Here is a 23,837-nt window from a genome sequence, read left to right as displayed (position 1 = left end):
CTATTTTACAGAGACTATTCTATCTTACATACGTACTTTGTAAACTTTTTGGAGTTAATCTCCAAAGAATGAAAATACAGGTATTACCACTCTTGATTTCATTTCAAAGAATTTAGAGAGTAACTTTTATTTTGACACTTTACGACATTCGTTTGTTACAGGATTATATGATTCTGTCATAATTTAGGGAATCCTAAAATGAAACTCGAACTTCGACGAGATATTTTACCGATGAAATGCAACACATATCTTTATCTATTACATCAATATCGTATGCACATACGATATATATACATTTTCAATATATATATAGAACAATATATATATATATATTTACGATATATATACAATACATAGAACAATAGCGTTTTAATTAGACGTTTAAGTCTAATTCTAAGAACTCCACGTTGTTTATTCATACAAATTACTAGTATAATCTGAGGATCACAATTTACACATTGCAAAGCTTTTATATTAAACACATGTTGTTACGATATTGACAACTCTGATATCATATTGGATTAAAAAAATAAAGAAGATTTTAATCTAAATAATTTTTTTTGTTCTCCACATAAACTTCACCTCACAAACACGTATTAATGCGTACTTAAATCATAATACTTTAATCATGGAAAAGGATTTTTGAATCTATGAAAGAATAAAAAAAATTTTTATTTAAAAATTACTGCGTTATTTGGTAATATAGATTTTAGGATTCCCTTAAAGATTCTTAAAAGATGATCATTAATTAACTTATAATTCGTTAAAAATGTGTATCTTATTCAGCATTGTCCAATTCCAGCGAGTTGCTCATTTGTACCATGATGACTAAGTCGGTCGTTACAGTTCCCAAAATCTTAAATAAGAAAAAAAAATATATATATATATATATATGATGCATTTACAACGTGATATAGTAGATAGATTTATAAATATATTTTTATATTTTTTAAAAATGTGAGAAGAATATTATTGAAGTTCTTTGTAGTTACATATATTTTTAATTACATAATTTAATTTTGCAATTTTATTTGCTATAACAACGTTTTACACACAACAATTAGGTTACAAACCATAGTTAAGATACGATAATTTATAGTAAGACCAAACACTGAGAATGTCACCGGACTTTGTAAAATTTGAACACTAAACTGTTGAATCTGAAACAATGACGGATGATAATTATATATAACATATAAACATATAATTGCAATCAATTATACAGGGTGTTTAAAAAAGATCGAGATTTACTCGAGAGAATGATGTTTTTGAAAGAAATGTTTCAGATAAAAGTTATAAAGTATAAAAAGATCTATTTACAGATCTTATCAGTTTGACCTTGGGTGGCATCGTCAAGATCAGGTCAAGATCAAATCAATTTTTAAAAATAAGACACTCTATTTTTGATGCCAGAATCTAATAGCTGATGTTAAAAGCTTTTCAAAACACTGTAATAAAGTTATTTTTCATTAAGTACTTTTCAAGTTATAAAACTTGAAAGTTACAGTATCGCCGACATTAGCATTACGCAAGTAATGACGGCTAAAACCTCTTGAATGTTATTCAGGATCACGTCCTGGATAATATTTCTCAAAATCAAGGCCATTGGAGATTATATCTCGTATTTCAATTTTTACGTAAAAATGAATTTTTAGTGCAAAAGTGAGAATAAGAGGAATAATCTCCAATGGTCTTGATTCAGGACATGATCCTGAACAACATTCAAAAAGTTTTAGCCGTCGGTTGGACACCTAATTATGTAATGCTAATGTCAGAAGTACTGTAATTTTCATAACTCAAAAGTACTTAATGAAAAATAACTTTATTATAGTGTTTTAAAAAGCTCTTGATACTAAATTAAATTCTGGCATCAATAAAGTATCCCATTTAAAAAAATCGATTTGACCTTGGCAGCGTCATCCAGTCAAACTGAAAAGATCTATCTATAAATAGATCTTTTTATACCTTACAAACTTCTAAAACATTTCTAAAACATTTCTTTAAAAAACATCATTTTCTCGAATAAATCGAGGGTCTTGACCTTTTTTGAACATCCTATATATATATATATATATATATATATATATATATAAAATATGTATATAATTTTATTGTAATAACAATACAGACTTCCTCTTGTATGTCAGTATTTGCGTCACATCCATTAATCGCATGAATGATTTCGATAGTTTTGTTTCCCTACAAATAACTTAATTATAAAATCTGTAATCATAGACACACACACACACACACGCACACACGCACACACGCGCGCGCGCGCGCGCGCGCACACACGCACGCACGCACGCACGCACACTGATGAACGAGAAATTACCTCAATAGACGCGTACTTGCAAATGCGACTTAAAGGAACAGCTTTTAGAACGCACATAAAACACATCATCAATACAAAAGTTGTTTGATTTGCCCAACTTTTTATTTTGTATTGCTGTATGATGAATCGAACGTATAAATTATAAAAAGCTCCAATAAGAATCATAATAATTTCTCCTATCTCCCAAGCTATTTGTATTCCAAAAACAGTACATACTATTTTTGAAATTTTACACAACTCCAGATGTATCTGTCTGAAAAACATTTAGAGATAATCAAAAATTTTTATTAAAAAAAACTTTTTTATCTTTTAAAAAATATATAAAAAATCTGATGTAAATATTTCATGTACAATAAATAAAATTGTAAATTTTAAATTTTAATGACAAAATTGATAGATTTTAAGTTTATTCGGATTTTAGTTCGACTTTTATACTTCAGAAAAATACTGTAAAACTAATTGCAATCTATGCTTAAAATATATGTTTAATAATTTAATTCATTAAAGTGTATTTCATAATTCTTTGTACTCACTTAAGTGTCTGTAACAGATGTTTATGTTCCTGAGATTTTGTCTTCACAGAAATGTACTTTTGAAATCGATTTTGAAGTTTATTTTGTAATTCTTTTTTTACTTGGGATAGAAAATAGGATTCAATTTGAGATATGATCTGATCTTGTTTCTCTGATACAGAAACATTTATTCGAGATTGCACCCTCTGTCGCCTTCGAAATATCATCTTCGAAATATCAGAAAAAATATGTTTCCGCTTTTTAATATTCATAGTATAATCTTTCAATTCAAAAACACCCAATTTTATTTCTTTCGTTGTTAAATTTGTTAAATTGTCGCATAAAAGTTGATTAACTAATTTGAATTTTACTTCTAAACACCTGTATCATATGTTATAACAGCATATATTAGGTATTAATACATTAAGAAAACTTATTATTTCTCTCTCTCTCTCTCTCTCTCTCTCTCTCTCTCTCTCTCTCTCTTGTATTTTTTATTTCCGCAAACAGTAAATTAAAATCTACTGATTGACGACTCAAAACAAAATTACAAAGAAAATTATACCAATATACAACATTGTTCAAGTACAGTCAATAAGTACAAAACTATCGCACCCTTAAACTATTGCATTTTATAGAAAAGGCGATAAAAAAATAAAAATCAAAGCAGGATTAAGAAAGTATTACAATTATTATAAAAACAAATATTATTTTCAATAAAATTGTTTTTAAATTTATTTTTTATTATATATATATTAGGTGTTGGAATTAATTCGTAGCGTTTTACAAGTGATGGGAAGTACTTTCATTAATGTATTTTTTAATGCTCATGTGAAATAAATAACATTCTTTCATTAAAAAACGCTACGAATTAATTCCAACACCTAATATATAAAATGTTTACGTCAATTTGTAGAGATGCTTTACGCTTATGGCAAGTAAAATCAACGCCGTATATAATAAAAAGTTCATAATAAGTTATGTTAAACAAAAGAATAGCGATTATTACTTTACACATTACTTGGTGAGTATCTAATATAAAATAAATAAATTTCTGGATTATTTATAGAGTCAATTTACGTACTTTACAAATATGCAGAATTCGAAGACATTGATACCAATAGCAATGAAACCATACGTGTGTACCAATATAATACAAATTGAACAAAATATATTTGTACGTATTTGCAGTTGAACAAAAAGCACAGTGGAAATAATGAAGGCGGTTGTAATCCAGATGGTTATTATTCCGATCGTCACGAAATATAATCTGTCATAGTTCACGGACGATCCAAGCTGTCGCAATGTTTTATCGATCTCGAAGATTTTTTTGTAACAAACTTTGAATTTCTGTATACATATCAATTTACAATGAAACAATATTACAATTAATATACACACAGATGCATAGTTTTATATTAAAACTATGTTATAAATCTTTTATATCATAAATAAGGGGTATAAATGGCCACTCATATATCATATGTACTATTTTATTTGCTCACCTTTGTATGCCACCAGCCCAGGAACATCTTAAATATTATAGACACAATAAAGATATACGTTAATAATTGATACAGGATGTATTCCATCCTCAGCAGTTTAACATTATTTGCATAGAATTTTTCTTGTAGGCGGAATGAACCACTGTAAAATATACCGAATATGAACAAAAAATAGATGAAACTGAGTATAGGTCTCGGATAACCACGAGGATACTCAAAAGCATGAAATCCCAATAAACAGCTGAGTATTGTCACCAATTTTAATGCCTCGGAGAAGCATTTTGGACGCGCAAATAGCTTCATTACTTCTGCCTCTTTCACAAAGTATTCCTCGACTCTCGTTTACTTAGATAAAATATTTTCCTTTTTAATCTCCAGCCGATCGAACATCTAAAATGTTTGAAAGAGAATTAACATTTTCCTTGCAGTTTCTTAATTTTCACGTCCAACACAATTACAAGAAAGAACTGAATTAATTCTAGTGTGTTAATTAATTACATTTGCTTTATAATTAAAATGCATACCATAAATAATTAAACAACGTATGTAAATATTACACACGCAGTAAATATCATGCAATGTGCTGTATTTAGTGATGTGAAAACGATTTATAATTACGTTAGATCGGACGCGATTCACTATCTGACTTGCTCTCCGTTTGTACTCGTCTTTCTGTAGTTCACAAATCAATGATCCACCTTTGGTGAACGAAGGAGCACATAAACGATTATTATGAATTATGAAGAATGCGGGTACTAAATGAACGTGCGCAAATGAGCTCTCGAAGTGGCCTTTTACAATATATATATCTACATATAATATAAAAGACTTCTGTCCGCGAAGCGATAAATAACTTATACTCACGTGTGCGCAAGGATCTCTTTATTCATTATCCTAATGCAAGTAACGTCATTAGATGCTATATAAGATTTGCGATAATACATTGCTGAAGAAAAATAATTGCTAGCAAAAGATTATTGGTATGATTCTTAATATACAAATCCAGCAAAGACAATAGATCGCTGTGCGTTCAATACGTATAATTTAAGAAGTCCAAAAATTGAAGAAATATCCGATTAGAACATGCTATTTTCTCTCAAAAACGTGATTTTTTTTGCATAAAAACTATTATGATCCCCACGGGGAATTTCTCACATTATCTACTTGAAAGGATTAATTCCTAGAAATAAAATTGACTAATGCAAAGACAACTGAAGAAAAGTCAGGGGACTGCGATAAATTAAAGACAAGTGTGAGAATTGTCTTTGTTCGTAATTTATTTCTTGTCGAATATGCAATGTGAAATACAGTCACAACTCATAATCGATTACTAATTTATACATCGCGCAAACTATACCATAGAAAGCATCAATGTCATATATCCAGTATATGAGAACGCTTACGTAGAGAAAGCCGACGGGACAATTTACGAAATTCCGAATATAATGACAATTCTAATATGCATTTTTCACGAATTTCATCATAACGGATCACTATAAATATAATAAATAATATTACACGATAAATATGAGAAAATAAAGCTAAATTCAGATATATTTTCTGATAGTTCTTCTATAATTCCATTTCCTTCGTGATTTTTTTTTGGATCATCATTGCCGTCTTTCTACGAAAGTTAAAAAATAACATTCGCATTTCTCTATCGATTCGAAACGATCTTTCGATTCTGCAACAAAAAAATCGAAAGAGAAATGTAATATCTTGATTAAAACTTTTTCAGTGTTAATTTAATTGTTTTTAATTACATTGCAAAACAGTATTGTCTCATATATATATATATATATCACGAGACGTTTTAAACAAATTTGTTTAAAGATTATAGCGAACTTTATTAATTAATGTTAATTTGTGAAATGTTGAATAAGCATGATGGAATTTTAATTATTGATGAAACGGCTATATTATATTATACTATAGTGTTAATGATAAATTTAAATAATTAAAAGACAGGCTGTGCGAACTAAACGACAAATACATCGAGTGTCCGTGATCTCATAATGGATGAATGCTCAAGAGACTTCATTGCGAAGATCGATATGTGCGAAGTATCCAACTAAGTATCTAGCTAAGAGCTATCTTATGAACAAGGGTTAAAAATACAAGTTTGTGTAACTGATATTTGTAAAAAAGAGAATTGATATACAATAAAAATGATTTTTAATAGATTTTTAATATTGGACAAAATTATTCTATAAATTATTAATTTACAAAATAATTTTGTAAATTTTTATATTCTTTGTGTATTTAATATCGTCGCAAAAGTTATACTTTATGTATGTACGACAATTACAAGTAACTAGTGTGCATATCGCAAAAAACGTTTGAGAAGTCGTACATTCCGTTATTATAGATCTCGGGTACTGCATATCGTAACATAAAGGGAATTGAGTATTTAGCGAATATGGAAATGGAACTAAGAATATTTAATCACTGACGCACACCTTTCTTTGAAGTGTATGCTTATACCTACTATCACGTTATGTTTTTATATTTTCAGCACAAATTTCTTCATTGTGATTGACATTTGCAACCACATAGTCGGCTTTTCCAAGTTGAAAAAGTTACATCTAGAAATGGATTATCGTTTTGTTATACAAATTTATCAAAGTAATTTATTTAAAATTTGACATCATTATATTAAATAATATGCACATTTCCTTTGTATTTGTAAAAAGTTTTATTTGTAATATTTACAGAAATACAGAATAGAAACAAATCTACAGTACAATCGACAGAGGATAATGCCTTGTACAAGAATAAGTCAAAAATGCAAATTAAACTTTTTTCATCAGAGCCTGACTGGTTGTACTATAGACTTGTCTTTAACTATAAAATAGGGACATATGACGCTGGTATCGTTCATAAAATTACGATGAATAAAATTGTATTCTAAACATTAAAAGAAGATATTTATTAAATATTTTATAAAATGCTGCACTATCGCTTTATTTTAGCTTTTAATTTTATGACACTTTGAGACATTTTTTAATACATACAGTATATCTTTTAATTCTCCCATAACTTAAAAGATTTTAAAAGATAATCATCATTTAATAATAACGAAAATTCTTTACAATTATATATCTAATTGCACATCATTGTTCGATTCCAGTGAATGACCCATTTGTATCATGATAACTATGTAGGTCGATACAGTTTTCAAAATCTGTAAAGAGAAGTATAAATATAATTATAAAAATTTTGTTGTCTTGTTTAAAAATCTTATGTAATTATGTTTCTCTTTCTCTCTTTCGAATGCAACAATTTAATACAAACCGAGCTTAAGATACGATTATCCAGAGTTACACCAAAAACAAAGAATGTTACCGGACTTTGTAAAATTTGAATACTGAATTGTTGAATCTGAAACAATTGAGAACGATAATTATGTAATACATCATCAGATAATTATATAATACATCAACAGTTTATTATATTATATTATATATAATAATAGCAAACAAACTTCCTCCTGCATATCAGTATCTGCGTCGCATCCATAAATAGCGTGAATGATTTCAATGGTTTTGTTTGCCTGTAAGTAAGTGTGTTAACTTAATTATAAAATTAATTAATTTATAATTAGACAATGACAGACGAGATAAATTACCTCATTAGCTGTATTCTTGCAAACGTAACTCAAATAAATGATTTTCAAAATGCTCATAAAACTGAATGCCAACATCAAAGTTATTTGCTCTATCAAAACTTTGTACTGCTGTGTAATATATCGAATGTAGAAATAGTAAAGTGATCCAGTGAGAATTAGAATAATATCTCCTATCTCCCAAGCTATCTGTACTCCGAAGATAGTGCATACCATTTTTGTTATTTTACACAACTCCAGATGCACCTGTCTTAAAATTATTCAAAGATAATTAGGAACATTTTTATTTAAAGAAAAAACTCTTTTGTTTTTTAAAACAGTTTCTAAAAAAATCTAACTTAAATATTTTTAAAAATCTAATTTAAATATTCTAAACCAGAAAAAAATCCAAAAAACTCAGAGCGAATGAGAGTCAGCGTGATTATCAATATACAAAATTTAATCTTAAAACTTTATTATATAAATCCAAATAATCTTTAAACGTTTATTATTATATGCATTTGTTATTGTATTGCTGAGAAGGACTCCAAAGAGAATCGAAATGTACAAAGATTATTTGGATTCATAAAATAAAGTTTTAAGATTGAACTTTACATACTAACTATCACGCTGACTCTCATTCGCGATAGATTTTTGGATTCTTTTCTGGTTTTGAATTTGGAAAATAAGAAAATTAAATATTCTAAGCGTTATAAATATTGTAAATTTTGAATATCTTAATGATTGACTTTGAATATTATTCATATCACTTTAAATATGATGGGCTTTAAATATTATCAATTTTTACTTCGGAAAAATGTTGTAAAGCTGATTGCAATCTGCTTCAAATATATTTTTTATAGAATTTATTTCATAACAACGCACTTTATAATCTCTATACTCACTTGATTATTTGTAACAGGTGTTTACGTTCCTGACATTTTGCCATCGTGGCACTGTGTCTTCGAGATCGATTTCGGAGTTTACTTTGCAATTGTTTTTTGAACTGAGATGGAAGGAACTCAGTTCCAATTTGAGATGCAAGCCGATTTTGACTCTCCTCTGATACAAAAACGTTCATTCGAGACTGCTTTCGCCGATGTAATTGAAACATTATATTTTTCAAAAAAATATGCTTACTTTGTTCGACATTCATAACTTTGGTATAATCTTTTAATTCAAAAATGCCCAATTTTATCTCTTTTGTTGATAAATTTATTAATTTCTCGTACAAGAGTTGGTTGATTAATTTGAATTTCATTTGTAAACACCTGCATTGTTATAATAGCATATTAAGTATATTTGAAAACTCTTGTTTTTGTATATCCAATAAACATATATGTGCTTAAACTGGATTATTTAGAATCAATTTACATACTTTACAAATATGTAGAATTCAAAGACGTTAATACCGTTGACAGTCAACGAATACATGTATAGCAATATAATGTGAATTGCAGTAAATGTGTCCACACGTTTCTTTAAATGAGGAAAAGATACAATGTTCAGAATGAGACAGACTGTAATCCACATAATTATTATTCCGTTTGTCACAAAATATATCCCGTTATAATTCACCGACAATCCAAGCTGTCCCAATGTTTCATCAATCTTAAAGATCTTTTTGTAACAAACTTTAAATTTCTGCACATATCAATTTACAATAAAATATTATTATAATTAATACATAATTTTTTCTTAAAATTATATTATAAGCTTGTAAATAAATGATATAACAATCATTTATAAGACATCATGTTAGTATCGTTTGCTCACCTTCGTATGCCACCAGCCTAGTAACATCTTGAGAATCACAGATACAATGGTAACGTACATCAATACTTCGTATAGGATATGTTCTATCTTCATTAGTGCAACATTTGAATTGTATTTTCTTTCCAAATACAATGAGCTACAGCTATATAAACCACATATAAACAAAAAATAGATCAGACTGAGTATAGGTCTTGAATAACCACGCGGATACTCAAAAGCACGAAGTCCTAATAAACAATTGAGACTTGTCATCAATGCTATCGCTTCGGAAAAGCATTTTGGACGCGTAAATAATTTCATCTTGTTAGATCCCTTTCTTTCATACAATGTTCCTCGACTGTCATTTACTTAAACAATGTCTTTGTTTTTAATCTGTAGTTGCTCGAACACCTGAGATATTAAAAGCAAAGTGATATTTCTCTCAGAATTTCTTGCCGTTCTCACGTTCAGCATTAATACAAGGAAGTGTTAATTCCAGCAATGTGTATTAATTGCTACGTAATTAAAATAATGTATAATTAAATAAAACTAGCGTATAAATATTACATATGTGAAAATATCACGCAATATGCTATACTTGGCGATCTATGCAAAAATGGTTGATGATTATGTTAAATCAAACCATGATGCTATTCACTATTCGTCGCTTTTTTTCTTTCTTTCTTTACTCTATTTGCTCTCGTTTTCCCACAATTCACAAGTCAATGATTGATTTTTAATGAATAAAGGAGCACATATGAGCTCATAAACGATTATTATGAAGAACGCAAGTATACTAAATGAATATGCGCAAACAAGCCTCCTACCATAGCCATTGAAGCGATCCTATAGTATATGTATGTAACTATAAAAAGAATTAACTTTCCCCGTGTGAACCAAGGAGTAATTAGTTATACAATCATGCGCACAGGGATCATTTTTTATTATCTTAATGCAATAATATCAAAAGGTGCTATCCGGGATCTACAGCAATACGTTGCCGGAAAAAGATAATTGCTGGCGATTGTTGCAGTGCATGATTGTTGCTGAATATGCAAATGCACGAGGAATATACAGTGAAATTAAATAAATCGCTATACATTTGTTATATATATGATCAACGAATCCAAAAACAGATTTAAAAAAATATCCTAGGACGTGCTATTTCCACATAAGAACGCGGCAATTTTTGCGTAAAGACTGTTTCGTTTGTGCAGGAAATTTTTAACATTATATCTTGAAAAAACCTGTTTCTAGAAAACAGTTAATCAATAAAATTGAATTCAAATTAAAGAAAATTCGAGGAACTGCAACAAATTATTAGGTGTTGGAATTAATTCGTAGCGTTTTTTAATGAAAGAATGTTATTTATTTCACATGAGCATTAAAAAATACATTAATGAAAGTACTTCCCATCACTTGTAAAATGCTACGAATTAATTCCAACAACTAATAAATACTATAATTACATAAAAAGTTTCTCTTCACACGTAATTTATTTCTTACTGAATATATAATATGTAATACAGTTATAATTCATAATTCATTATTAATTATTAATTAAAACATTGAGCATACTATAATATGTATATCATAGAGAGTGCGTCAATACTGTCCGGTGCACGCATAAGAACATGTCACGTAGATTAAGTCGACGAGTCAGCGAGATAATTTACGGTGGACATGATAGCGTTTCTAAATGTATACGTATTTTCCACGAATATTCCGTCACGATTGATCACTATATGATGAATATAAAAAAGTGAAACAGATATCATTTCTGATAGTCCTGATGATCCTGTAATCTCATTTGCTTCATGATATTTTATCATTGTCGCCTTTATATGCTGCAAAAGTTAAAAAATAACATTGACGTATTTCTATGAGTTTCTATTTGAAGACGAAAAGATGCAAGAGCTAAAACTATATAATAGAACAAGTTTAATAATTTATTTCTGGAGTACATTAAAGAGCTATTATTTATAATATAAAAATTAATCTTTTTTTAAAGTAAAATTTAGACCTCAAAATTTTCGCGTGCAGGAATGATAGCCTCTATAGAGCCATCCCTCAAAATTCCTTCCTCCACAATCAGCCAGAGATGCAACATAACATTATTTAAGCCGCTGTTAGCGTAGAAAATTACTTCAAATGTAAAGTTGCCGAGCAAGCTGCATTGCAAAAATGTTATTTTATAGTGTATATTGCATGACTATTATAATTACAAGCAATTATCGTGCATATCAAAATAAATACAGGAAAAAGATAATAAAATAATTTACAGATCGTCACATCACCCCAATCGATTTTATGTAGCTTTTATTTTCATGACAATCTGTGACATTTGTTAGATACACACTATTATTAATTCTTTTATAATTAAAAATATTTTAATTATAATATATAATCATTTTAATTAATATAACATATAATTATTTAATAATATTTATAATTCTTTAAAATTGCCTATCTTGCACGGCGTTGTCCGATTCCAATGTTATGCTAACTTGTACCATAATAACCACATAGATCGTTACAGATTTTAAAATCTGTAAATAAAAAAGAATAAGCATGATGCGTTTATAATCAGAGATAGAATTATAAAAATAATTTCCCTTTTTTTCTTTAATGTATGTAAAGAAACAATGAATTTTTTTTAGTATACTTTTTTTAGTACATTTTTTTTTTAGTATATTTTTATTTATATAAATTTTGTCGTTTTATATAATAAACGCTAATACAATAGCAATGTTTATATGCAATAATTTGATACACACCATGGTTAAAATACGATTATCAAGAGTAAGACCAAATGCGGAAAATGTTACTGGACTTTGCAAAATTTGAATACCAAATTGCTGAATCTGAAACAATTTGGATGGTAATTATATAATAGCATAAAAGTAATCGATTTACTCGCAAAAAAAGCGGGCCACTATAATGTTAGTGACATTTCTTTTTGCGGATTTTTGAGTATATTTAACAAAATAACAGTAAACAAACCTCCTCCTGCATATCAATATCTGTATCGCATCCATAAATTGCATGAATAATTTCGATGGTTTTATTTCCCTACCAATAAATGTTAGCTTAATTATAAAATCTATAATTGTAGATACAATGATAGATAAGATACATTACCTCATCGGCCGCATATTTGCAAATACGACTTACAAAAACGGCTCTGAAAATGTTCAGGAAAGACAATGACAACGTTAAAGCTGTCTGAGCTGGGACACCTTTAACTTTGTGCTGATGCATAACGTATCGAATAAATAAATTATAAAAAGCTCCAGACAGATACATAATAATTAGTCCTATTTCACAAGCTACCTGTACTCCAAGGATAGTGCATATTGTTTTCGATAGTTTACATAACTCCAGATGCACATGTCTTAAAAACAAAACCAAAAATAATCAGAAATATTTTTATTTGAAAAACAAACTTGCTTTTCTCAAAAAGCTTTTAAAAAATCTAACTTAAATATCCCAAGTTTTGAAGGAAATTACAAATTATAAATATATTTTATTAATGACAAAATTGATGAGTTTTGAATCGATTTTTATTTCGAAAAAATGTCATAAAATTAAATAAAATATCTGTTTTAAATATATCTTTTTTATATAATTTTATCAATATACTTTATAAGTTTTGACACTCACTTGATTATTTGTAACAGATGTTTACGTTCTGGACATGTTGTTATCAAAGGGTTGTATCTTTGAGATTGATTTTTGAATTGGGATGGAAAGTGAGATTCAATTTGAGATAAAATCTGATCTTGATTTTTTAGTTCCGAAATATTTATTCGAGATTTTTGCCGCTTACGCCGTCGAAATATCATCATTGAGGAAAAAATATGCTTTCGTTGTTCAACATCCATAATTTTGGCATAATCTTTCAATTCAAAAATGCCTAATTTTATTTTATTTGTTGATAAATTTATTAAGTTTTCACACAAGAATCGATTAATTAATTTAAATTTTATTTGGAAGCACCTGCGTTGTTGTAACAGAATGTTAGATTAAAATTCATTGGCTAACGTAACAAAATAAAATTACAGAGAAAATTATATACATTCTTATATACGGCCTTAGGCCATACATATACAGAACCCCTTAATCTATTGCATTTTTATAAAAATGACGATAATATAAGTCAAAGAAGACGTAGGACAAACAAAATATTAATTTGATATAAATGTAAACATTATTGTTCAATAAAACTATGTTTTAATTTACTTTTTGTGAGAACGTTTACAATTTATGGGAGTTTTATATATGTATACGTTTTTTTAGAGAGATACATATGGATAAAGTTGTAATATTACATCAACGTCATATAATGTGTAATAAGTTATGTGAAGCAGAATCAATAAAAATGAATTATTAATTTTACCTAGTAATTAAAGAGCAAATCAAATAAATGTGTACATAAATTTCTGGATTTAGAAGGTAAATTTACGTACCTTACAAATATGCAGAATTCATAAACATTAATAGAGTTGACAGTTGTCGAATACATAACAACCAATATAACATAAACAGAAGTAAATGTGTCTGTGCGTTTTTTTAAGTGAATAAAAGATACAATACTTAAAATGAAAGAGACTGTAATCCAGACGGTTATCATTCCGATTGTCACGAAATATATTCTGTCATAATTTACTGACAATCCAAGCTGACGCAATGTTTTATCGATTTCGAAGATTTTTTTGTGACAAACTTTAAATTTCTACATATGTTAATTTATGAAAAAAAAATATTATAATTTACACATATACATATTTTCAAATTATTTTATCTTAATTATATTATACAGCACATATATCATAAAATCATGAATAAGTTGATATACAATTACTTATAATAAATCACATACTATTTCGTTCACTTACTTTTGTATGCCACCAGCCTAACAGCATCTTGAGAATCACAGACACAGCAAGGACGTACGGCAATATTTTATATAGAACGTATTCTAACTTCATTAATTTAAGATTTGAAAAATATTTTTCTTCCATATTGAACGAGCCACTGAAATATATACCGAATATAAACAAAAAATAGATCAAACTGAGTATAGGTCTTGGATAACCATGAGGATACTCAAAAATACGAAGCCCCAAAAAGCAACTAAGATTTGTCACTAATGCTATCGCTTCGGAGAAGCATTTTGGACGCGCAAATAACTTCATCTTGTCAAATTTCTCTCTCTCTCTCTTTCGAACTGTATTCAATTGTCATTTACTCCATCAAAATGTCTTCGTTTTTGGTCTTCAGTTAATCAAATATCTAAGAATATCAGAAACGACATAATCCTTTTTCACAATTTCTTGTTGATTTTTCAATTACAAGGGAGTATTAATTTCAGCAATTCTAACTTATCATAAAATTAAATTAATAATTAAATGGTACTAACGTATTAAATTTACGCATATGTACATTACCCAATTTTCTATAGTTCACAAGCGAGAATGGTTAACGATTATGTTTGATGAGACAATAACGCGATTATTTGTCTCCTTTCGTTTTACTTGCTCTACTTTGTTTCTTGCAGTTTGCAAGTTAATGATACGTCTTTGGTAAATGAAGGAACATACATAAACGATTATTACGAAGAACACGAGTACGCTAAATGAACGTGCACAAATGAGCCTCCACGGTGGTCTTTAAGCGATTATACAAAATATTTATATAAAAAGGATGTCCATGAAGCAATAAGCAATTTCTTATATAAACATGCGCGCAAGGATCGCTTTTCATTACATTAATGCAATTAACACTATAATATGCTACCCAAGATCTGTAACAACACATTGCTTAATTTAAGAAAGATGACTCATAGTCATTGCTAAGTAAAAATGCACATAGATATGCAAGTGAAGACGACAGGTCAATAGATTCATGCATTACATATGGCTTAACAAATTCAAAAATTTATTGACGAAATATTCGAGAATATGCTATTTTCTTTACAAAAACGTTGTAACGTATACGTTTTTACGTATAAACTATTATATTCCCTAACTGGATAATTTTTTACGTTACTTTGAGAGAATTATTCATGGAAAATAGTGAGTAATGTTATCCAAGATCTACAACAACACATTGCTTGGCTTAAAAAAGATCGCACAGTTATTGCTAAATACAAATGCAACATATGCAAGTGAAGCCGACAGACCAATAGACTTATGCATTACATGTAGCTTAACAAATTCAAAAACTTATTGACAAAATATTCAATTAAAATGTGCTATTTTCTTTAGAAAAACGTTGTAATTTTTATGTAAAAAGTATTATATTCATGCAGGAAATTTTTAACATTATCTTTAGAAAACCTGTTTCTAGAAAACAGTTAATTAATGAAATGGCAAACTAAAGAAAATTCGAGGAACTGCAACAAATTAAATATCACAATTGCATGAAAAGTCTCTCTTCACTCGCGATTTATTTCTTATTGAATATATAATATGTAATACAATTATAATTTATTATTTATTACTAATTAAAACATTGAGCATACTATAATATATATATATATACCATAGAGAGTGTCAATATTATCCGGTGCACGCATAAGAACATATTACTTAGATTAAGTCGACGAGTCAGCGAGATAATTTACGGTGGACATGATAGCGTTTCTAAATATATAGGCGTATTTTCCACGAATGTTCCGTCATGATTGACCACTATATGATGAATTTATTACGTTGAATATAAAAGAGAGAAAGATATCATTTCTAATAGTCCTGTAATCCCATTTGCTCTATGATATTTTATTGTCGTTTTTATATTCTGCGAAAGTTAAAAAATAATATTGGCGTATTTCTATGAATTTTTATTTGAAGACGAAAAAAATACAAGAGCTAAAACCTAGATAGAACAAGTTTAATAACTTATTTCTGAAGTACATTAAAGAGCTATTATTTATAACATAAAAATAAATCTTTTTTTAAAGTAAAATTTAAACCTCGAAATTTTCGCGTGCACGAATGTTAGCCTCTATAGAGCTCCCTCAAAATTCCTTCCTCCACAATCAGCCAGAGATGCAACATAACATTATTTAAGCCGCTGTTAACGTAAAAAATTACTTCAAATATAAAGTTGCCAAGCAAGCTGCATTGCAAAAATATTATTTTATAGTATATATTGGATGACTTTTGTAATTACAAGCAATTACCGTGTATATCAAAATAAATACAGGAAAAAGATAATAAAATAATTTACAGGTCGTCACATCACCTCACTCTATTTGACGTAGTTTTTATTTCCATAATCTGCGACATTTGTTAGATACACAATATTATTAATTCTTTTATAATTAAAAATATTTTAATTAATATATAAGCATTTAATAATATTTATAATTCTTTAAAATTGCCTATCTTGCACGGTGTTATCCGATTCCAATGTTATGCTCATTTGTATCATAATAACCATATAGATCGTTACAGATTTTAAAATCTGTAAATAAAAAAAAATATAAGAATAATGCGTTTGCAATTAAAGATAGAATTATAAAAATAATTTCTCTTTTTTTTTAATGTAAAGAAACAGTGAATTTGTTTTAGCATACATATTTTTATTTATATGAATTTTGTCGTTTTATATAATAAACACTGATACAGTAGCAATGTTTCATATACACTAATTTGATACACACCATGGTTAAAACACGATTATCGAGAGTAAGACCAAATACAGAAAATGTTACTGGACTTTGCAAAACTTGAATACCAAACTGCTGAATCTGAAACAATTTGGATGATAATTATTATTAGCATAAACGTAATCGATTATACACTTACTCATAAAAAAGCAGGCCACTGTAATGTTATAGTGGTCCATTTTTTTTGCGGGTTTTTTAACATATTTAATAATATATTTAATAACATAATAGTAAACAAACCTCTTCCTGCATATCAGTATCTGCGTTACATCCATAAATCGCATGGATAATTTCGATGGTTCTATTTCCCTACAAATAAATGTTAACTTAATTGTAAAATTAACCTAACCTAATTACAGACGCAATGAAATAAATTACCTCATCGGCCGCATTTTTGCAAATACGACTTACAAAAACGGCTCTGAAAATGTTCAGGGAAGATATTAACAACGTTAAAGCTGTCTGAGCTGGGACATCTTTAACTTTGTGCTGATACATAACATATCGAATAAATAAATTATAAAAAGCTCCAGACAGACACATAATAATTGCTCCTATTTCCCAAGCCACCTGTACTCCAAGGATAGTGCATATTGTTTTCGATAGTTTACATAACTCCAAGTGCACTTGTCTTAAAAACAAAATCAAAGATAATCAGAAATATTTTTATTTAAAAAACAAACTTTCTTTTCTCAAAAAGCTTTTAAACAATCTAACTTAAATATCCCAAGTTTGAAAGAAATTATAAATTATAAATACATTTTATTAATGACAAAATTGATGAGTTTTGAATCGATTTTTATTTCGAAAAAATGTTATAAAATTGAATGCAATTTCAAATATATCTTTTTTATAGGATTTTATAACAATATGCTTCATAAGTTTTGATACTCACTTGATTATTTGTAGTAGATGTTTACGTTCTGGACATTTTATTATCGAATGATTGCATCTTTGGGATTGATTTTTGAGTTTATTTTGAAATTGGTTTTTGAATTGCGATGGAAAATAATATTTAATTTGAGATACGACCTGATCTTGCTTCTTTAACTCCAAAACATTTATTCGAGATTGCAATCGCCGACACCATCGAAATTTCATTGTCGCGAAAAAAATATGCTTCTGTTGTTCAACATCCATAATTTTGGCATAATCTTTTAATTCAAAAATGCCTAATTTTATTTTATTTGTTGATAAATTTATTAAGTTCTCACATAAGAATCGGTTAATTAATTTAAATTTTATTTGTAAGCACCTGCGTTATTGTAACAGTATGTTAGATTAGAATTCATTAGCTAATGTCACAAAATAAAATTACAGAAGAAATTGTATATATTGTATATATATGACCTCTTAGACCATATATATGCAGAACCCTTCAATTAATTGCATTTTTTTAAAAATGATGATAATAAGAGTAAAAGAATACGGAGCGTGGACAAAATATTAATTTGTTACAAAAATAAACAATATTGTTCAATAAAACTGTTTTAATCTACTTTTTGAGAAGGTTTACATCAATTTATTGGAGTTTTACATATGTTCTTTTATATAGATACTTATAAACATTACAAATATGTAGAATTCATAAACATTAATAGAGTTGACAGTTATCGAATACATAACAATCAATATGATATAAACTGAAGTAAATATGTTTGTGCGTATTTTTAAGTGAATAAAAGTTACAATGCTCAAAATGAAAGAGCCTGTAATCCAGACGGTTACCATTCCGATTGTCACGAAATATATTCTGTCATAATTTATTGATAATCCAAGCTGGCGCAATGTTTCGTCGATTTCGAAGATCTTTTTGTGACAAACTTTGAATTTCTACATATGTTAATTTATGATGAAAGAATTATAGTTTACACATAAAAATTTTAAAATTATTTTATTTTAATTATATTATAAAGCATATATATCATAAAATCATGAATAAGTTGATATAACAATTGCTTGTAATACATCACATATTGTTTCGTTCACTTACCGATTATATGAGACAATAGTGCGATTCTTTGTCTTCTTTTGTTTTACTTGTTCTACTCGGTTTCTTGCAATTTGCAAATTAATGATCCGTCTTTTTACCATCTTGATAAATGAAGGAACATATATAAATGAAGAACACGAATATGTTAAATGAACGCGCACAAATGAGCCTCCATGGTAGTCTTTAAGCGATTATGTATATCTATATAAAAAGTATATCTATATAAAAAAAGTGCCCGTGAAGCAATAAGTAATTTGTTATATTAACATACGCACAAGGATCACTTTTTATTACATTAATGCAATTAATATTATAATATACTACCCAGGATCTGCAACAACATTGCTTAGCTTGAAAAGATCGCAGTTATTACTAAGTACAAATACACATATGCAAGTGAAGATGATAGACCAATAGATTTATGTATTACATGTAGCTTAACAAATTCAAAAACTTATTGACGAAATATTTAATTAAAATGTGCTATTTTTTTTACAAAAACGTTGTAATTTTTATGTAAAAACTGTTATGTCCATATGGAAAATTTTTTAAATTATCTTGAGAAAACCTGTTTCTAGAAAGTAGTTAATCAATGAAATGGTAAATTGAAGAAAATTTGGGGAACTGCAACAAATTAAATGCTACACAATTGCATGAAAATTGTCTCTTCACTCGTAATTTATTTCTTACTGAATATATTATGTAATATGTTATAATTCATAATTCATTACTAATTAAAATATTGGGCATGTATGTCATGTACAGACATATTTTCGATAAACATTCCGTCACGAATGACCACTATGAATATGATACATTTATTTGATGAATATAAAGGAGTAAAACTGATACAGATACCATTTCTGATAATCTTGTAATCTCATTTGCTCCATGATATTTTATCATTGTCGCCTTCATATGTTGCGAAAATTAAGAAATAACATTAGCGTTTTTCTATGAGTTCTTATTTAAAGACGAAAAGATGCAAAAGCTGGGACCAAGATAAATCAAGTATGATAATTTATTTTTGGAGTTCATTATAGAGCTGCTATTTATAACATAAAAATTAATTTGTTTTTTAGTAAAATTTAGACCTTAAAATTTGCACACGCACACGCACGCACGCACGCACGCACGCACGCGCGCACACACACACACACACACATCACATGTTGGCATAGAAGATTATTAATTCAAATATAAAGTTGCCAAGCGAGCTTGCAAAAATTTTATTTCATAATGTATCGCATATCTATTATAATTACAAGCAATTATCGTGTATATTGAAAAAAATACAAGAAAAAATAATTAAGTAATTTACAGATCGTCACACCATTCCACTGTAATTTACATTATATTTTTATAACAATCTGCGACATTTGTTAGATATAATATTAATTCTTTTATAATTAAAATATTTTATTATATAATCTGCATTTAATAATATTTATAATTTTCTAAAATTGCATATCTTGCGTGGAATTGTCCGATTCCAATGATATGCTCATTTGTATCATAATAACCACATAGATCGTTACAGATTTTAAAATCTGTAAATAAAAAAATATAAGAATAATGCGTTTGCGATTAAAGATAGAATTATAAAAATAATTTCTCTGTTTTTTTTTAATATAAAAAAACAGTGAATTTTAATATACATATTTTTATTTGTATGAATTTTGTCGTTTTATATAATAAACGCTGATTCAATAGCAATGTTTTCATATGCAATAATTTGATACACACCATAGTTAAAGCACGATTATCGAGAGTAAGACCAAATACGGAAAATATTACTGGACTTTGCAAAATTTGAATACCAAACTGCTGAATCTGAAACAATTTGGATGATAATTAATACATTAGCGTAAAAGTAATCGATTATACACTTACTCGCAAAAAAACGAACCACTGTAATGTTATAGTGTCATTTCTTTTTGTGGGTTTTTTATATATTTAATAATATATTTAATATAACAGTAAACAAACCTCTTCCTGCATATCAATATCTGTTTTGCATCCATAAATCGCATGAATAATTTCGATGGTTCTATTTCCCTACAAATAAATGTCAAGTTAATTATAAAACCTATAATTGTAGACACAATAATAGATGAGCTAAATTACCTCATTGGCCGCATTCATGCAAATACGACTTACAAAAACGATTTCGAAAATGCACAGAAGAGATATTAACAATGTTAAAGTTGTCTGAGCTGGGACACCTTTAACTTTGTGCTGATACATAACATATCGAATAAATAAATTATAAAAAGCTCCAGACAGATACATGATAATTGCTCCTATTTCCCAAGCTATCTGTACTCCAAAGATAGTACATACTATTTTCGATTCTTTACACAACTCCAGATGCACATGTCTTAAAAACAAAATCAAAAATATAATTAGAATATTATGATTTGAAGAAGAAATTTTCTTTTCTTAAAAGGCTTTTAAAAAACTTAAATATATGTCTCTCAAGCGTTTTGAAGAAAATTATAAATTATGAATACCATATTAATGATAGACAAATTAATAGACTTTGAATTAATTTTTATTTTGAAAAAATTTCATAAAATTTAATGCAATGTCTGTTTTAAATATATCTTTTTTATAAGATTTATTTTATAATATATCTCAACTTCATAAGTCTTGATACTTACTTGATTATTTGTAGCAGACGTTTACGTTCTGGACATTTTATTATCGAATGATTGCATATTTGAGATTGATTTTTGAGTTTATTTTGAAATTGGTATTTGAACTGCGATGGAAAATAAGATTCAATTTGAGATACGACCTGATCTTGCTTTTTTAACTCCAAAACATTTATTCGAGATTGCAGCCGCCGACGCCGTCGAAATATCATTGTCGAAAAAAAAATATGCTTCTGTTGTTCAGTATTCATAATTTTGCCAACATAATCTTTCAATTCAAAAATGTCTAATTTTATCTTATTTGTTGATAAATTTGTTAAATTCTCACATAAGAATCGGTTGATTAATTTAAATTTTATTTGAAAACACCTGCGTTGTTGTAACAACACGTTAGATTAAAATCCATTGGCTAACATCATAAAATAAAATTACAGAGAAAATTATACATTAATATATACGACTTTAGGTTACACGTATATAGAATTCAATTTTATAATAATGATTACTAAAGAAGACGAAGGACAAACAAAATATTAACTTATTATAAAAGCAAACATTATTGTTCAATAAAACTATGTTTTAATTTTTTTGTGAGGATATTTACATCAATTTATAGGAGTTTTATAAATAGATTATTTTATATAGACACTTATGGATAAAACTATAAAACTATAATATTAATTATCAATTTTTTGCAATATGTAAGTTATGTTAAGCAGAAGCAATAAAATTTATTAATATTTTATATAATAATTAGTGAGTAAATCTAATAAATATATGTACGTAAATTTCTGGATTATTGAGAAGGTCAATTTACATACCTTACAAATATGCAGAATTCATAAACATTAATAGAGTTGACAGTCAACGAATACGTAGAACACAATATAATAAAAACTGCAGTACACATGTCTGTACGTATTTTTAAATGAATAAAAGCTACGATGCTAAAAATGAAAGAGCCTGTAATCCAGACGGTTACTATTCCGATTGTCATGAAATATATTCTGTCATAATTTACTGATAATCCAAGCTGGCGCAATGTTTCGTCGATTTCGAAGATCTTTTTGTGACAAGCTTTGAATTTCTACATATGTTAATTTATGATGAAAGAATATTATAATTTACACATATTTTAAAATTATTTTATCTTAATTATATTATAAAGCAAATATATCATAAAATCATGAATAAATTGATATAACAACTGCTTGTAATACATCACATACTGTTTCGTTCACTTACTTTTGTATGCCACCAGCCTAACAGCATCTTGAGAATCACAGACACAGCAAGGACGTACGGCAATATTTTATATAGAACGTATTCTAACTTCATCAATCTGAGATTTGAATAGTATTTTGTTGTCATATTGAACGAGCCATTGAAATATATACTGAATATAAATAAAAGATAGATCAAACTAAGTATAGGCCTTGGATGACCATGGGGATATTCAAAAATACGAATTCCCAAAAAGCATCTAAGATTTGTCACTAATGCTATCGCTTCGGAGAAGTATTTTGGACGTGCAAATAACTTCATCTCGTCAAATCTCTCTTTCTCTCTCTTTTTTGCACTGTATTCTTTCGCAACTGTCATTTACTCCATCGAAATGTCGTCGTTTTTAGTCTCCAGTTAATCGAATATCTAAGAATAAAAACGACATAATCTTTTTTTCATAATTTCTTGTTGATTTTTCAATTACAAGAGAGTATTAATTCCAGCAATGCTAACTACTTATCACAAAATTAAAATAATAATTAAATAGTACCAACGTATTAAAATCACGCACATGTAT

The 23,837-nt window shown here is 27.8% G+C and overlaps 5 protein-coding genes across 7 annotated transcripts; all 5 read right to left on the bottom strand.

Annotated features, from left to right (window-relative positions):
- Positions 1 to 111: 111 nt before the first annotated feature.
- On the bottom strand, positions 112 to 5,538 carry LOC147910572 (uncharacterized). The gene is made up of 8 exons (XM_087403644.1): positions 4,971 to 5,538; positions 4,353 to 4,742; positions 3,932 to 4,197; positions 2,869 to 3,228; positions 2,336 to 2,588; positions 2,131 to 2,199; positions 1,074 to 1,160; positions 112 to 856 (listed from the first exon to the last, which is right to left on the bottom strand). The coding sequence occupies exons 2-8, from the start codon at positions 4,653 to 4,655 to the stop codon at positions 779 to 781; spliced, it is 1,416 nt and encodes a 471-aa protein (XP_087259770.1). The 5' UTR covers positions 4,656 to 4,742; positions 4,971 to 5,538; the 3' UTR covers positions 112 to 778.
- Positions 5,539 to 7,310: 1,772 nt separating this feature from the next.
- Positions 7,311 to 10,537, bottom strand: LOC147910571 (uncharacterized). 3 transcript variants are annotated; one of them, XM_087402736.1, is made up of 8 exons: positions 10,279 to 10,537; positions 9,733 to 10,122; positions 9,335 to 9,600; positions 8,862 to 9,227; positions 7,981 to 8,227; positions 7,837 to 7,905; positions 7,647 to 7,733; positions 7,311 to 7,536 (listed from the first exon to the last, which is right to left on the bottom strand). In XM_087402736.1, exons 2-8 carry the CDS (start codon positions 10,030 to 10,032, stop codon positions 7,447 to 7,449), a joined length of 1,425 nt encoding a protein of 474 aa, XP_087258862.1. In that variant the 5' UTR covers positions 10,033 to 10,122; positions 10,279 to 10,537; the 3' UTR covers positions 7,311 to 7,446. The 3 variants fall into 3 exon arrangements, with proteins under 3 accessions (XP_087258862.1, XP_087258863.1, XP_087258861.1); XM_087402737.1 differs by having other exon boundaries at positions 8,862 to 9,018; positions 9,097 to 9,227; positions 9,733 to 10,536; XM_087402735.1 differs by having other exon boundaries at positions 9,733 to 10,537.
- Positions 10,538 to 11,930: 1,393 nt separating this feature from the next.
- On the bottom strand, positions 11,931 to 15,317 carry LOC105143638 (uncharacterized). The gene is made up of 8 exons (XM_011052090.2): positions 15,134 to 15,317; positions 14,610 to 15,006; positions 14,181 to 14,446; positions 13,375 to 13,710; positions 12,853 to 13,105; positions 12,715 to 12,783; positions 12,489 to 12,575; positions 11,931 to 12,260 (listed from the first exon to the last, which is right to left on the bottom strand). Exons 2-8 carry the CDS (start codon positions 14,907 to 14,909, stop codon positions 12,168 to 12,170), a joined length of 1,404 nt encoding a protein of 467 aa, XP_011050392.2. The 5' UTR covers positions 14,910 to 15,006; positions 15,134 to 15,317; the 3' UTR covers positions 11,931 to 12,167.
- Positions 15,318 to 17,088: 1,771 nt separating this feature from the next.
- On the bottom strand, positions 17,089 to 18,031 carry LOC147910570 (uncharacterized; the record flags this gene model as incomplete). The annotated part of the gene is made up of 4 exons (XM_087403402.1): positions 17,089 to 17,181; positions 17,381 to 17,467; positions 17,627 to 17,695; positions 17,765 to 18,031. Coding segments are annotated over 4 exons (516 nt in total), but the record flags the coding sequence as incomplete, so codon positions are not given.
- A 246-nt stretch (positions 18,032 to 18,277) lies between these two features.
- On the bottom strand, positions 18,278 to 20,981 carry LOC147910569 (uncharacterized). The gene is made up of 2 exons (XM_087403401.1): positions 18,954 to 20,981; positions 18,278 to 18,641 (listed from the first exon to the last, which is right to left on the bottom strand). The coding sequence occupies exons 1-2, from the start codon at positions 19,115 to 19,117 to the stop codon at positions 18,278 to 18,280; spliced, it is 528 nt and encodes a 175-aa protein (XP_087259527.1). The 5' UTR covers positions 19,118 to 20,981.
- Positions 20,982 to 23,837: the final 2,856 nt, after the last annotated feature.

Source organism: Acromyrmex echinatior, chromosome 2, assembly GCF_024713525.1.
Source record: "Acromyrmex echinatior isolate Ae372 chromosome 2, ASM2471352v2, whole genome shotgun sequence".
In the NCBI taxonomy this organism is placed as follows: domain Eukaryota; kingdom Metazoa; phylum Arthropoda; class Insecta; order Hymenoptera; family Formicidae; genus Acromyrmex; species Acromyrmex echinatior.
The sequence above is the reverse complement of the archived record's forward strand: the minus strand, read 5'-3'. Positions and strand labels throughout refer to the sequence as shown.